The sequence below is a fragment of the Neolamprologus brichardi genome, chromosome 6, assembly GCF_056152115.1.
Source record: "Neolamprologus brichardi isolate AB-2024 chromosome 6, ASM5615211v1, whole genome shotgun sequence".
Classification (NCBI taxonomy): domain Eukaryota; kingdom Metazoa; phylum Chordata; class Actinopteri; order Cichliformes; family Cichlidae; genus Neolamprologus; species Neolamprologus brichardi.
Window position 1 is genome coordinate 20,960,244 of NC_142109.1, and position 15,442 is coordinate 20,975,685.

A 15,442-nucleotide genomic window follows, 5' to 3' on the forward strand; every position below is an offset into this window, starting at 1 on the left:
AGCTGGTTTGACATGTGCAGCTATTTGCAACAGGAATACGAATGCAAAGTAACATTAAAATGAACAGGTGCAATATAAAACAAAAGTATTTGGGGTCTTGTTTCTTTTTGTGCCCACTGATTATGTAGCTAAAGCTAGCCACTGGCTAGCTTAGCTGAAAGACAGATAAAGCCACCTAAAACAAGCTGTGGCTTTAAGAGAGCATAATAATTCTTCACCTCTTGACACAGACAGGAAAGCTGTTTCTCCCCTGTCCACCTATAACTTTCTGGCTTAAGCGTTTATATAATGCATAAAAAAGTATCATAAAAAATCTTATCATATCCACTTGGCATTCTGCAATATATTTTACATTTGTTCTTGAAAGACTATTCATCTCATTCATCTTTATTTTTGGATGAGGGTAACAATTAATGTTGTTTACACCCCCACCACCAGGGGGCGCATTTGAGGTAAAGCAGCACTCCTTCTTCAGTGAGCTGGACTGGAACAGTTTGCTGAGACAGAAGGCAGAGTTCATCCCTCACCTGGAGTCAGAGGAGGACACAAGCTACTTTGATAGTACGTGTGTCTGGATTTATGTGAAATGACATTAATATTAGGTTCATGGGTTATTTAAGGATGTTCTGACACAACCCCAGCCGGAAAATCACATTTTATCTTCTCTGCCTCTCTCTCTCTCGTGTCTGCCAGCTCGCTCCGATCGTTATCACCACATCAATACGTACGACGAGGATGACACCAATGACGATGAGCCAGTGGAGATCAGACAGTTCTCATCCTGCTCTCCTCGCTTCAGCAAGGTCTGACTTTGCCTCTCACTTTTTTTAATCTCTGTCTCAGTCACTTTTACTTTTTTTTCCTCACTCTGCCACATTTTGTCACACAGACATCGGACAAGATTCGATGAGTGAAGAGACAAGATTTTTAGATAAAAGTAGGTCATCCTGTACATAGTGTAGCATCTGGAGGTCGGACCAGGTCTCATGTCTGCTGCTAATAACTCTAATTGGACTCACTCCTCCATCATCGCTGATGCTCTTTTCTCTTTCTATTTTAAGACAGTCAAGGTCTTCCACCTGCTATTTTTCTAATTTCTCACACTATATTTTTTGCTGTTCCTATCTACAGATGTGTTATGATCCAGACATCTTTTTAACTATATTTGTTTTCACATTCACACTTTCTGATCGGCTCCTCCAATTCTGATCTGTGACTCCCTCTTCTGTCACACTTTCTCCCTCAGATGGGATTTTCTCACTTCATGCTGTCTTTTCATATCTCTTTGTCTAACTCGCTCTGCCTTCCCTCCATTTGCTCCATCCACCCCTGCTTGAAAACAGAAAATGCCTCAATGAAATCCCAATTTCAGTTAAATTTAAAATAACGTTACAGTTAGCGATGCAAGGCTGTTTGGCAGATTTTTACGGGTATTGCACGTGAACAGAGACATCTGCCAAGGACCCTGAAACGACAACATCTGTGGCAAATACACTTATGAATTTAATTCATTTTAATGTACTGCTGTAGAAATATCATTATTAATAATGATAATTTAATCACAAACTACTTTAATTATTAGTTAAGTGGCTTAGATAAGCAAAAGTCTGCTGGTTTGAGTTTCTTTGGTGTGAAACTGGGTACTTCTCTCTTACTTCTGTAGCTCTAAAGATAAATCTCTGACATTTGGACTGAGAGTGAGACAAACTTTGGTATTTTATTTGAAAGCTTTCTGACATTGTCCACACCAGGCTATCAGCACAGGAACAAGGAACCTTACTCGGAGCATGCAGGAGGGAAAACAGATTGTCAGATAAAGACTAAAAGAAAGACAGGAATGTTTATACACAAGGAAGTGATTACTGATTAGCAAGGTTTCCAAACTCAAAATAAGACAAAACCCAGACACTGTGACACCAAGCTATTAGATCATTATCCAAGAAATTAAAGAACAATTTAATTAGTAATGTAATGTCGTTCTGCAACCAACAAGGGCGTGAATGCAAAACTTAGACCAGCACACTTTTAAAGTAGGTTTGGTGACACTCATTAATCTTTCTTCTGCATGCTATAACAGAATATCATGTGTCACCTAATACATCAGTGTTGCTAGACCCCTTTTTTAGGACAAGGGCCCCAGTAAAATCTCAGGCTTGAATTTTAACAAGCACTTATATTTGGCAGGGGATTTGTTCAGAAGCCGAGGAGCATTTGCTGGTGTGTCCGGGCATGGAGGCTGCAGTGAGCAGCCAGTTATCCATGGATCACCATTCTGGCTGAAACAAGAATCAAAATAAATGTGCATCAACACAGTTAGGTCACTTAAATAAGGATCGTAGTTAGGGGAAGTTTAAATAGCATGCTGTATGGCACAAGGTGGTCTTTGGACAACTCTCTCCAAACTTCCTCCTTACATACTGAAAACAGTTTGAATGTAATTTTTAATTCATCACACTGATTTTCAGTCCTCAGCCTTTTCTTCTTGTTTCCCTTCTCTAAAAATGGGCTTGTTGACAGCCACTTTTCCACTGAGACCATTTTTGATGAGGCTTCAGCAAACAGTAGGTTGGATAACTGAAGAGCCAGATGCATCTCTCAGGTCCTGTGTCAGATCTTTGCTGGATTTTTTTCCAGTAGCAAAAATGCTATTTTATGCCTATCAAACTCTGCTAGCGCTGTCATTTTTCATATTCAACTAGAGAAATTATCAATTTTTATGACATACTGCTAGTATCAAAGTGCCTGAAGGTACAGCTTAAAATTGATTCTTTGCCAAGTTAAGTTGCCTGTTATTTGTAGACACAACACTGGTTGTTCCCCTGAATTAGGTATCTTTTAATGTTTGAGTGATTCATAGAGTTAAGTGGATTCATAGAGTTAAATGAAAAAAAGTATCAGGTAGGACTGGACTGAGAGTGAATGACTGTAAATGAGCTTAATGACTTTAAGTACCTTCAGAACGCCTGGAGAACTGTTGCTGAAGATCACTTTAAAAAATACAAGAAAATCTGACTCCTTTGAAGCAAAATATAAAGAAAATGAGGGGTTTTACATAGTGCTGTATTGTCTTGATCCTCTTGAACCACTAACAAACAAAGATAAAACTAGATGATAGAACAGAAGAAACTGCTGCTAAATGACTGCGGTGCATTTAACAAATGAAGGAATGCATGAAGCTAAGAAATTGTTTGTAGCTGTTAACATTGTTTTTCCTGCTGAGCCGATAGCTCAGTCTTCAGCTGATACTTGTTTCCATGGTGCACTGCAGAATATTCTTTAGGCTTTCCTTAACACAGCTCAGTTCTTGTCCTCCCCCACACAGCTTAGCTTTCCTGTGTTACTCTGCACATAATAAAGGCCTTACAATTTAATTATTCACATGTCTTTGTGGTACGTTAATACTCACTTGCATGCAGAGAAAACATTCATGCTGCTGGGAGTGTCTTTACAGTAGTGCAAAGCTTCTTAACCACTTAATTTGATAATAAATAAAAAAAAACCAAAAATACTGTACTTAAATTCATAGATTAGTGATATTGTAATATTTCTACAATATCTTCTAAAAACAGGCAGCTGAGAGATCCTCTTTGTTTTTTTACCCTGGGTGGGCCTTCCTGACACAATGCTCCCAAAGATTTATGCCTCCTTCTACTCTCAAACATATGTTAGGCAAATGAGTTAACTGCATTTTACTTTTAGATGCACAGTGTTCCCACGATTAAAACCCCACTGATTATATAGCACAGTAACCATTTGCCATGATTACATAATGCACACAGACTTGCATCAAAGCAAGCTGGTTAATAAATTCCAAATGGACATTTTCTCCAGTCTTGCTCACTCACATATCTGCAAAAGCCAAGGTGCAAATTTGTATTTTTGAATTGACGCTGCCAATACTGAGAATTACGACTGCCAGAATGTCCTAAAATTTAACAGCTCATAATGTTCTCCTTATCAGACTCTTAAAGTATTTTGGCCAGACTGTGACACATAATTTTCCACAGAAATTGCAAACCTGAGCTGTTAGAGGCTTCCTAAGGAGGCATATATGCATGTTTTAAAGGCTGAATCATCTAAAAGAGTAAAATCTTTTTTTAATGGTCTGCACACATTTTGAGCTGAGCTTTATCTCCTGTAACTGAAATTGCAGTGCGACCACAGACAGTTTGCTTGGGGATTCAGGTGTGTTATACAGCACTGGATGTAGCCTCAGGCAGTGATTATGAGTGAGCTACAGATCTTTGGTGAATATCTGATTATTTTATTTGTTATACTTCTGGCTCTATCCTTTATGCAACTTTCATACATAAGCAGACCTGTAAAAATAAACTGAAGTGCAAAAGCTGGTGAAATTTAAGGAATCTGACATCTTCCCCACTGGTTGGCTGTAGCTCAGGAAATGCAGCGGGTTGCCTTCTAATCAGAAGTATCGCTGGCTCCTCCTGTCCATGTGCTAAAATATTTTGGGGTGAGATACGGAAACTCAAGTTCTTACCAATCCATCGGTAAATGTTAGATAAAAGTGCGTAGGTGCACTCGGTGGTTGGCCGAATGACACTTGTAGTCTAAAGCACAACGAGACAAAAGGTGTCAATGATAGTACCAGTCCATTTATTTGTGTATTTTATGCCAGGTTGCTACCAGAAACTATAGACTGAAAAGATTAAGTTTCCAGGTCAAATGGGGACGTGGCTCAAAGGAAACTGAAGTGGGATTGCATAGTTTTCTATAGGAAAGCTATGCAAACTATGCACTCCCTTAATCTATAACCTCATAAATACCTTCCTGAAGAGACTTCAGTCTTGACAATCATACTGAATACTGCATGCTATTAATTTTGTAAATTATGTTACCAATTACAGTAAAATAGATGATAAAGCAGTGTGCGTTTTAGGCTGGGCAGCTTTGTGAAGTTGCTGGTTTCAGGAAAAAAAATGACATCAAGCTTTGGTTGATGTCACAGACTTTTATCTACAGTCTATGCCAAAAACACTCCACCTGAACTGAATAATGAAAATCATCATATCACCAGTAATTGTTGAAATAAAGGCATGTGTCTGAAACAAATTCACACAGAATGTATATCTGCAACTCCAACTCAAAAGCAACATTTCTCCTGAGCTATTAATCAAAGCCAACAGACCAAATGCTCATCGATCTGACTGTGTCCCGCTGCAGGTGTACAGCAGCATGGAGCATCTTTCTCAGCTGGAACAGAAAGCTACGAGCTCCGTGTCCCGTCGGGAGCACAAGGGCCCACGGGAGGACAAGGTAACGAAGAGAGAGAGCATGGGCAGCTTCAGCATGAGGGACAAGAGCTGGAGGACTGGATCCCCTGAGATGTGAGTGGTGGGCAGCACTGAATAAGGTTCAGTTTATTGTAGGTATGACACAGTAAGGAGGGGTGTTCTTTACACCTAAGCAACGTATGAGGATGTTCATGAGGTGATTCCCTGAAGGTTTTTTCCTTTTGGCAGCCTCACTTATTTCAGTTTGTCTGGAGTTTTATTTCCGTCTCACTCACACCAGCTCTGACACTCGTTGTATAAAAAGATCTTTGTGTGAGAATTTGCACTCACTTTGAGACTAAAGCGGCATCAGGTCCACCCAGTCTGAAGGAGGAGAGCGGAGTTTGATTGGTGCCTCATATGTTTCTGTTCAACGGATTCATTAGTTTTATTCCATTTCATTAGTTTGAGTGCAAGTGGTTCAATGATACTTGTACCCTCGATTCTGAAGCTGTTTCAGTTCCTAACAGACACAGCTTATTAGCTCTTCGTCTGTTACAGGAAACGCCTGCCTCAATCTTAATATTGAAAACTAAAGACCTCTAATTAGCTTGCATCAATCATTTTAGTTTGTAGCTCGCATAAATGGAAAATTTACTCTCATTGTGAGATCTAATTCATTCGTACTGTGGTTTGCATACACCAGAAACAGATTTCCATTACTTCTCATGTCTCCATTTCACCTCAGGCTGTTTGTCAGGATTGAAATCACTCTGTATTCACACGTGAAAGGAAATAACTGATAGGTTCTGTCTCCATAATAGAAAATCAAGAGACTCATTATTTATTACCTTACATATTTTCTCCCCATCCAAAACAAATGGACATTATCTGTATCATCTCTCTCTTCAACCAAGTCTTTTTTTCTTACAGCTCATTATTTAATTATGATTTAATTAGAAAAATAATAAAATGCATGATCTGATTGTGTCCCATCTTTCTCTGCTAAAAAAATCACTGGTGTTTAATTACTGCTAATTCAAATGCAAACCCATATGGAAAAGAAATAGTAAAAACTTACATGATTTACTCATGAAAGTGGCCACTTTCTCATTACTTTCATATATTGTTTTAGTAAGTATCCAAAACATACAAGTTTCATTATATAATTTTTCAAGGGATCTTATATCTGTTTTTACTCTTGTATGCTTTTCATACAAGTTTCACACAAGACAGATACAAACTTTATAAGATTTATATATATCTTTTCCATATGGGAAGTGAAGTGATGTGGTTCATTAACTAGAAATAAATGTTTTCCTTAGAAATTTTTAAAAAACTATCATCTCAGACTTTTTGTCATATTTCTTAAATTGTGGGTTTTTATTATTCCTAGTCTAGAATCATTGACATTCCCATCGGCTGAATTTTTGTAGAATGGTAATTACCGAAAGCAGGGAAGGAAAAGCAAAACACACCCACACAGGTTCTGTAGGGCTGTTAGAGCTGTAATAGTCATTGCTGCACTGTTAGAGCAGACAGTCACTTGCGTGGTTGCAGAGAAATTTGTGCCATTACCTTCTCTGACTGCATCCTTCTCTTACAGGAAGCGCCTGTCCTGTTCAGAGTCCCTCTACACAGAAGGTGATGCGAGCCCTCCTCTTGGTGCCCGACGACGCTTCTCAGCTCTGATGGACACGCATCGTTTTGCCTCACCTCTAGAGGGCGAGTCCGAATTCCTGTCCCGCCAGAACTACATGAAGGTCCGTGGCACTTCGCTGGACGGGACTACTGTCCCCTCACCGAGCCTGCTGGAGCAAAGGAACAGTCTGAAGGAGATCAATGGGGCAGGTGTGTCAGCAGGCGGGAAAGCCTCAAAGATAGTGAAATGTTTGCAAGGAGAGAAAGTGACAGATTTTAGAGCAGATAGAGAAAGCAAAAGAGGTTTTGCTTATAAGATGGCTACTGTTGAGTCAGCTGGGTCATTTTTAACATTGTTATTAATTTGTGTGCTCACAGACAAATCTCCAAGGCCAGGAGAGACTCCGGGCATTACCACAGCCATCACCACATTATCCCCTGCAGCAACCGGCCGGGATGTGATGACTCCTCTGTATGACCCTCTGGGGCCCCGAGCAACAAATGACTTGGTCCTCCGGAGGGCACGCCATCAGCATTTGTCTGGTGAGGGAGAGAAGCGAAACTCCAGAGCAGGCAACAAGGTCATTAAATCAGCCTCTGCCACGGCCCTGTCTGTTATCATACCGTCAGGTAAGAAGGGCAAGGAAAGAGACAATGAAACACTTAATAATACTACGGATGCGTCATACTTATTTCTCCTCTTTACCATCTCCTTGCTTTTAGTGGAGCAGCATGGCGGCTTCTCCCCGCTGGCCAGTCCCATGTCGCCCCACTCTTTCTCCTCCAACCCTTCGTCACGCGACTCTTCACCCAGCAGAGACTTTTTCCCAGCAGTCAGTGTGCTGCGCTCCCCCATTACCATCCACCGCTCCGGAAAGAAATATGGCTTTACTCTCAGAGCCATCAGAGTCTACATTGGAGACAGTGATATCTATAGCGTACATCACATTGTTTGGGTAAGAAACTCTCAGACATGTATTAATGTTGTAGCTGAACTCCATAACCTCACGCAAAGAGGGATGGCCTGTGTTTTGATTTGTGAGTGTGCTTTTAGAAGTGGAGCTGCCATTAAATAGGAATCAATAATTTAAAAAAGGGGGATTAAACTGAAGGGAAGCACTTAGAATGCAGAGCAGGATTAGGACGGCGGTAAAGCTGGACAATAAGGACATAACAAGATCTAACACTGCTGTTGAACGTTAGAGCCACTTTTCTAATCTCACCATACACAAATATGCTACATAATCTGATCTGAAAATATTTGTCTTGTCTTGAGATTTACCAGTGAGAATCTCAACATAAGCATTCTGTTTACATGGAGGTGATTTTCCCCCTTCCGCGAACTTGAATATTTTTTGCGTTTTGGCAGCATGTGGAGGACGGTGGCCCCGCCCAGGAAGCTGGCCTTTGTGCTGGTGACCTCATCACTCATGTCAACGGGGAGCCCGTCCACGGTCTGGTCCACACTGAAGTAGTGGAGCTCATCCTCAAGGTCAGCAGGCTTATTTATTCTCAGTTGTTCCGCGCTGGCAATATAAATAACCAGCTTTCAATTTCAAGAGAAGGCTTTATGTAAATGGGCTTGTCAGTGCGGAAATTATTATTGCTCTTCTGTGCAGAGTGGCAACAAGGTGACGGTGACAACCACACCTTTTGAGAACACCTCCATTAAAGTGGGCCCTGCTCGTAAGGCCAGCTACAAGTGCAAGATGGCCCGGCGAAACAAGAGGACGATGGGCAAAGACAGCCAGGACAAGTAGGACAAGTAGCTGCTACACTGCACTTATACAACGACTCAGCTGAACTCTCGCCTCAATAACATATTTTTCATTATTATAATGGCTATAGACCAAAGAAGAGTTAGCCTTACTAACTCAAGAGCTTTACGTGTTTTGCTTTATTAATTATAACAGTTTTGTGGCTGAGGTACACATTATACATTAAAGCAAAACCTGATTTCTATTTATTTTAATGTACTACAAAAAAAATATCTTCGGAGACTATAACAAGACTTCGAAGTCAGTAACTGCCTGAGGTCAAAGCTATCTTGAATGCAGCAATGACAGGAAATTTGTCAAAACACTATAGAGCAGCACATCGCCCTGAGTGGTTAGTTAAAAACAAAATGTCTGATATGATTAAAATAATAGAGAATTAAATCAAAATTGTGTAGTGTTTTTGAGCTTAGCAACAGTTTAAAATAGTCAGTGTACTGTATGATCTGTAGCTAGTACGCACTACTTGCAAACCCATCAGTACTGTGCTTTTAAACGAAGTTAATAAATACTGTAAATTACTGTCGGTTATTTGTTGTTCCCAATTCAGACCTTCCTATCTTCTTTATTTATGCTCTTCTCTATCCCGCAGTAAGAAGCGTAGCTCCTTGTTCCGCAAGATCACAAAACAGTCCAATCTCCTGCACACCAGCCGCAGCTTGTCCTCCCTGAATCGCTCTTTGTCCTCCAGTGAGAGTCTTCCCGGCTCCCCAACTCACAGCCTGTCTGCACGGTCTCCAACTCAGGGCTATCGCTCCACCCCTGAGCCCTCATACTTGGGTAGGACACTGAAAATAATTAGTGCACAAATTAATTTTACTTCTTTGGGGGTTTTGACAGCTTCACTCATCTTTTCTGCCCTCTGCAGGTGCGTCCTCTCAGAGCAGCTCTGCAGCATCCAGCACTCCAAACTCCCCGGCTCCCTCGCAGCACATGAGACCCAGCTCACTGCACGGCCTCTCCCCGAAACTCCATCGCCAGTATCGGTCTGCCCGATGTAAGTCTGCCGGTAATATTCCACTGTCCCCGCTGGCTCACACGCCCTCCCCCACCCAGTCTTCACCTCCACCTTTACCAGGTCACACTGTAGGGAGTTCCAACACAACCCAGTCTTTCCCTGCCAAGCTCCACTCTTCCCCGCCGGTGGTACGTCCCAGGCCCAAGAGTGCTGAGCCTCCGCGATCACCTCTCCTCAAACGCGTGCAGTCAGCAGAGAAACTAGGCTCGCCTCTAACCCAGTCAAGCTCTACAGGAGGGCTGGGGGGTCCACTGAGGAAACACAGCCTTGAGGTGCAGCACTCTGAGTACCGCAAGGACGCCTTCCTCTGCGAGCTTGGGCTCCAGAGCCTGCTGGAGACAGAAGGGGAAAATTTGCCTCCTAATCCTCCCCCTCTACCCTCATCCTCAACTTCCCCAGAGACTGGTGTGCTGAAGCCAGCGAGGAGACTAGGGAGACAGGAGTCACCACTGAGCAGGGAAACACTACTGGCTGGAAGGGAGAGGGAAGAGAAAGAGAGAGGAGTGGAGAGGGAGAAGGAGGCTGGGACAGGATCGCAGTCATCCTTAGGAAGAAAACCTCATGCAAGTGAGCAGCCTTTGAACTCACAAAGCTCTGTACTAAGTGCAGGAACTACTAAAGCTATAACCCCTAGCACACCTACCAAAACAACAGGGGGTTTAGGTGCTCACAAGGGGCCTGAGAAGCTCACCCAGAGTCAGGCGGACATGTCTCCAAAACAGCTAGACTCCAAGATAGCCAAAAGTCTGTTTTCTAATAGTAAACATCCACTGGAGCAGCAGCTAGGGGGCAGACCTGAATCAAAACAGGAAGGAGACAACAAGAGCCGATGTGGTCTTCCTGGAGCTGCCTACAGCAAAAGCTCTGCTTCTGCTCCAGATAAGTCCGCTGGCATCAACACAACAGTGACAGGAGGTCCTCTGAGCAAAACCTTTAAACCATCAGGAGTTGGAGACGCCCTGAGAAAGATGGGGACTGACAGCAGTGACACAAGGACACCAGACCTTGGCTCCAAAAGCCCCAAACTACCAGCTCGGGTCCTCCCTCCTGTCGTTCCCCCGCATGGGCAGGTGCTGTCACTGGCCAAAGTGAGGCAGGGACTCGGGGCTGTCAACTGCTACCGGGGATCACTCGACTGGGAGGACAAATGTCGTCTGGAGGTGGTGGAGGAGCACTCACCCTCTCCTTCTCCCTCCCCAACCGCGGTAACCCCCTCCCTCTGTGGACCTTCCCTCTGTAAGTCACGGCCTGTCTCCCCTGGTGACAAGACAAGCTTCGTCAGCCAGCTGACCACTGTGGCCAAAAACGTCCTCGGGCCGATCAAGCTCGGCTCTCAAGAGGGGGCCAAGAGCAAAGAGCAGCAGTCTAAAGCAGCAGAGGAAAAGCAGGGAGGCACAGTGGGAAAGTCTGACTCTCCAGCTGGAGGTCGAGTGGTTGTTGGGGCTGCAGTGGTGACCCAGAGTCCTGCTGGTTCACCGCTAGAGAAGGCAACAGGTAGCAGCCTGCCGAAAATGTGACCTCATGGAGTCCCTAAATGGGACTTTAGTAAAAAGAAAAAGAAAAAAAAAGAAGATGCCTTTTTTGGACAATGCAACAGAAGACTAGCACTTAAAACCAATGTACATTCCAGTTTAAGAGTATAAAATGTTATTTATTGATTCCAATCACTGACTGAATCTAACCTAAAACCAGGAGTAAAAGATCTACTGTAAAGGTGCATTAACTGTTGATTTTCTATTATAAATACTTTAATAAGAGGACTCTAAATGTAACGTGAAACACTTTATCAGATGTATATGTGAGTCTGTGTGAATGCATGTCACATGGTTTGTACTGTACATGTGTAATAGGTACAAGATGGTCAAAAAGTGCTTTACAGATCAAAACATGCTGAATACTGTGAATACCAAATCCAGTCACTCTATTTTTTCTTTCAGCCAGCCCTTTTTTTGTTTGGGGGTTTGTTTGTTTTTGTTTTTGTTTTTTTTACTGCTCATCAACCAAAGCAGTGAAACAGTCAAATCAAAGTTGACACATCAAACAGTTACTGAGTAAGAAGATAATTGAGCTCTTTATTCATCATCCAGCAGTTTACTTTCCTGAGTTAAACGGTCAGACGAAGCCAAAGCAGGCACTCTGTCAGTGGACGTCACAGCGAGCACAGTCTCGCAATCTCTGTCGTAGGGGATTTTGTGTGTGTGTGTTTGTGTGTGCAAGCGCATGTGCGTTTAGCTACCCTGGGACAATTTCTGGTGGTTCTTGAAGGCCACAGAGGAAAGCGAGAACGTCAGACCTCGGCGCTCGGCGCTTATCTCTCCTTCGCAGGATGGGCTACCGCAGCCCTTTTCTTCACTCCATCTCTGGCTGCTGCCACATTCGCAAACACACACTCGCACATCGCCACAGGAAGCAGCCGTGTCAGCAGCTGATTTTCATGCATTTAAATCCATACGCCTGTGGTCACACGAATTAGGACACAAGTGTGTTTATGAGTGGATTAAGAAGCGTGTGACCATGTTTGTGTCTGTTCAAAGACTCGGCAGACTCAGCGAGGGTCATGGCATGAAAATTCTTCTCAAAATGAGCAGTCAGGATCCAGTAACAGTTAAAGTATTATTTTATTTTTTAAGCAGGAAGGAAATCCTTCCCCAACAAATCAAACCGGCACAGTGAAGGTTGCTTGGGAGACTATAGCATGTTAAGGCATAGAAAAATGTATTATGCACATATGCAGTGAACCCATGTGTTGTTTTCAGGCAAATCTGGAAAAGCAGGCAGTCATGGATGTAGCATACTATAATCTACTTGTTAAAGGGCTCTATAGCAAAAGTAGGGTTTGTGCATACATGGAATATCACATCGAGCCTGTTCTCTTTAAACCAGGCTATCTACAGTGTAATCAGAATGACTTTGTATTTAGGTACTTACAAGTTAGCTTGTCCAGACTGATTAATATAATCCTCACATTTTGCTGTGCAACATACAGATAAAAGTGTTTGTCAGTGATCTCAGCAGGAATGCTGGGAAATGTTCACAGGAGACACACACACACAAAAAGATGTTCCTCTCTCATTGGTCATAGTCACTTTCTTGTCATTCATGACTATCCAGTGTACATAATCTTATGCAAATCCATGTGTGAGAGTAGGTGGCTAAACAGATTAATCCAGATGTGATTGTTAATTGTCACTTTCTGCCAGTGATTTGATTTATTGTAGATATTCAAGGTTCTAAAAATGTAAAAGGGAAACTGATTCAGCCAACAACAGCATGTAAATCTGACACCAAGGCAGAAGTTCACGGACTAAAATGTACTTTTACCTCCAAACCTCAAACAAGTGGTTCAATCTGCACAACATATCTAGTCAAAGTTTGTCTCGGTCACTTCCGACTGGGTGTTCAGTGTACAGTTTAACGAAGAGCAGCCGCTTGTTGCTTTACATTGTTGTATCTGCCTGGAAATCCGCAACAATGAGCTTAAGACTGCACAGAGCTACAAACCAGGAGGCTGATCTCTGCTGTGTTGGCACTCTACAGTTTTTTCACATAACCATTCATGAATATGAAAACATATCCCATGCCTTACATGCTTGGCAGGGATTTCTTTTCCCATTTGACACACTACTCTACTGCCCTCCAGTGGTTAGCATCAATATCAAATATTTGAAATATCATAATCTATTGGAGTGAGTGTTTCCTTGATGAAGTGCAGAGCACTGATTTGATGGTTGTTGTTAGCCATACGGTTACCAAATATGCATTTAAAGTTCTAATGACAAAATATTTGCAGTAATTATCAAATGAACACTTGAAACATGAATTATTAATTTTCCGTTGTGACTGTTAATTATATCTTTGTGAATAGTTACGTTTTTAAATATACTGTCTTATATTCACAGCAAGGAGTTCTTTTATACCTTGATGTAATAAAGGAGTGATCAGGTCATCTCAAATCACCCGATTAAGAAAACAAACTCCTGCAGTTATTGTATCAAAATTCAGGCCTTTTGCTGATCAGTGGTGTCTATAATACATGTTTTAAAATGTCTTTTTCTTTCCGTGGTTGACAGAGAGAGTAGTAGAAATGCACTTTATTTGAAAGAAAAAAAATCTTGAGTTGATGATATTGTTTGTAAGTTACTATCCTGTATACAATGTGGATTCTACAAATGAACACAAAAGTCTGATAAGTATAAAAAACATTCCACATTTCTCTGTTCACTCGAAGTGTATTTAGTTGTACCACTGCGGCATTTTTGTTTGTGATAGGTGTGACCTAAATGCAGACACCTGAAGTGCAGTACGTGGAATAAAATTCCGTTTTTGTTCCAAAACTTGCAGGATCTCACTCTTTTTTGGCTTTAACCTCTAATCCCGCAGCAGCATTTATCACAGTAAGCACACTTCTGGCTACAGCGTGCAGGTAATTATAAATAAGTTCTTTACACCTGAAAAAAGATGTTCATGTCATCGTAGCTGTTACTAATAGGAGAGCTTGGTGGGTATTGTTAATTCTGACTTCAGTGTCCTACTTTATGAAAGGGTCTTACCAAGGGGCAAATATGAAACATTTTTAAAAAATAGACCTTCTTTTAGATCATTTAGAGCCGTCAAAGACAGGTGTAGCTAATAACCTTTCACAGCTGCTGCAGCGCTATAATCTCTGGAATAAAGTCATAGTTAATGTTATTAGTTATCTCTGTGTTTCTCCAGCTGTGAAAAGGTTTATGAAGCTGATTCCTTTGCAAATGAAAAGTGATCCTATCAAGCCTATCAAGATTACAGTTAGCTGCATTTATTAACAAAATAAAATGGATTGGAATCTTCTTCTTCTACTGAAAAAACAAAACTGTCATTGACTAGTGGAGAAAACATTCACATCCTTTAAGTGTCTAAGGCCCATCTATTTTCTGCTACTTTTGGAGTTGCAGGGAGGCTGGAGAATTTCCTAGCTGGTACAGAGCAAGAAAAAAGGCACACCTTGTACAAGCTGTGAGCCACTAGACAGACAACCACACACTGACATCTGAGCCTACAGTCAGTTTGGAATCACCAGTTAACCTTAGGGACCAAGTCTAGGGCGTGATGTATGTGTAACCTCCACATGTGAAGCCATGTTAAGACGGAACTAAACAAATACTTGCACTACTTGTGCATACTCGCGCTGAATTTTTTTTTTTCTTAGAATAAGGATAAATTAAATCAAAATAGTGTGCTTGAACTAGGGCATCATGGTGGTACAGTGGTTAGTCCTGTTGCCTTACAATGAGAAACCCCTGGGTCTGACTTAACCAGGCCAGCTGGGGCCTTTTCTGTGTAGATATGCATGTTCTCTGTGGGTAGTCTGACTTTCTCTCATAGTCCAAAGACATGCTTGTGAGGTTAAGTGGTCTACCGTTCTGTGATACAGTAAACTGGCAACCTGTCTGCAGTTTGCCCTATAACAGCTGTGCAGCTGTACAGGTGCAATAAATTATTACTTTCATAGCTGATTAATTAAGCAACGTTATAACCACCAGTCTAACCCCTGAAAATCAAATGCTTGGAGGTAATTTATTTTTACATGAAAATGTATCCATATGTATTTGAAGACATATGACAGGTCTGTTAATATATTACTAATTTAAAAGATGGTAGTGGTGAGTACTATGATTTTTGGTTTGAAGACAGTGATGCTGACAAAAGACAGGAGGCAGAGAAGATTTTCATTAAGAGTTACTGATATGGACAAGATTAGAAAAGAGTATATCAGAGGGACAAATTAGGCTGAGGGGTTT

At 41.7% G+C, this 15,442-nt stretch overlaps 1 protein-coding gene across 3 annotated transcripts in view; it reads left to right on the plus strand.

Annotated features, from left to right (window-relative positions):
* Positions 1–13,981, plus strand: part of mast1a (microtubule associated serine/threonine kinase 1a) — an 81,691-nt gene extending 67,710 nt beyond the window's left edge. For all 3 annotated transcript variants that reach the window (XM_006787378.2, XM_035906356.2, XM_006787379.2), the window contains 10 exons: positions 439–561; positions 694–803; positions 5,182–5,345; positions 6,838–7,082; positions 7,251–7,502; positions 7,596–7,828; positions 8,242–8,364; positions 8,492–8,628; positions 9,240–9,427; positions 9,516–13,981. In XM_006787378.2, the coding sequence (XP_006787441.2) occupies positions 439–561; positions 694–803; positions 5,182–5,345; positions 6,838–7,082; positions 7,251–7,502; positions 7,596–7,828; positions 8,242–8,364; positions 8,492–8,628; positions 9,240–9,427; positions 9,516–11,182 (3,242 nt within the window). In that variant the 3' untranslated portion in view covers positions 11,183–13,981. The remainder of the gene's footprint in view (positions 1–438; positions 562–693; positions 804–5,181; positions 5,346–6,837; positions 7,083–7,250; positions 7,503–7,595; positions 7,829–8,241; positions 8,365–8,491; positions 8,629–9,239; positions 9,428–9,515) is intronic.
* Positions 13,982–15,442: the final 1,461 nt, after the last annotated feature.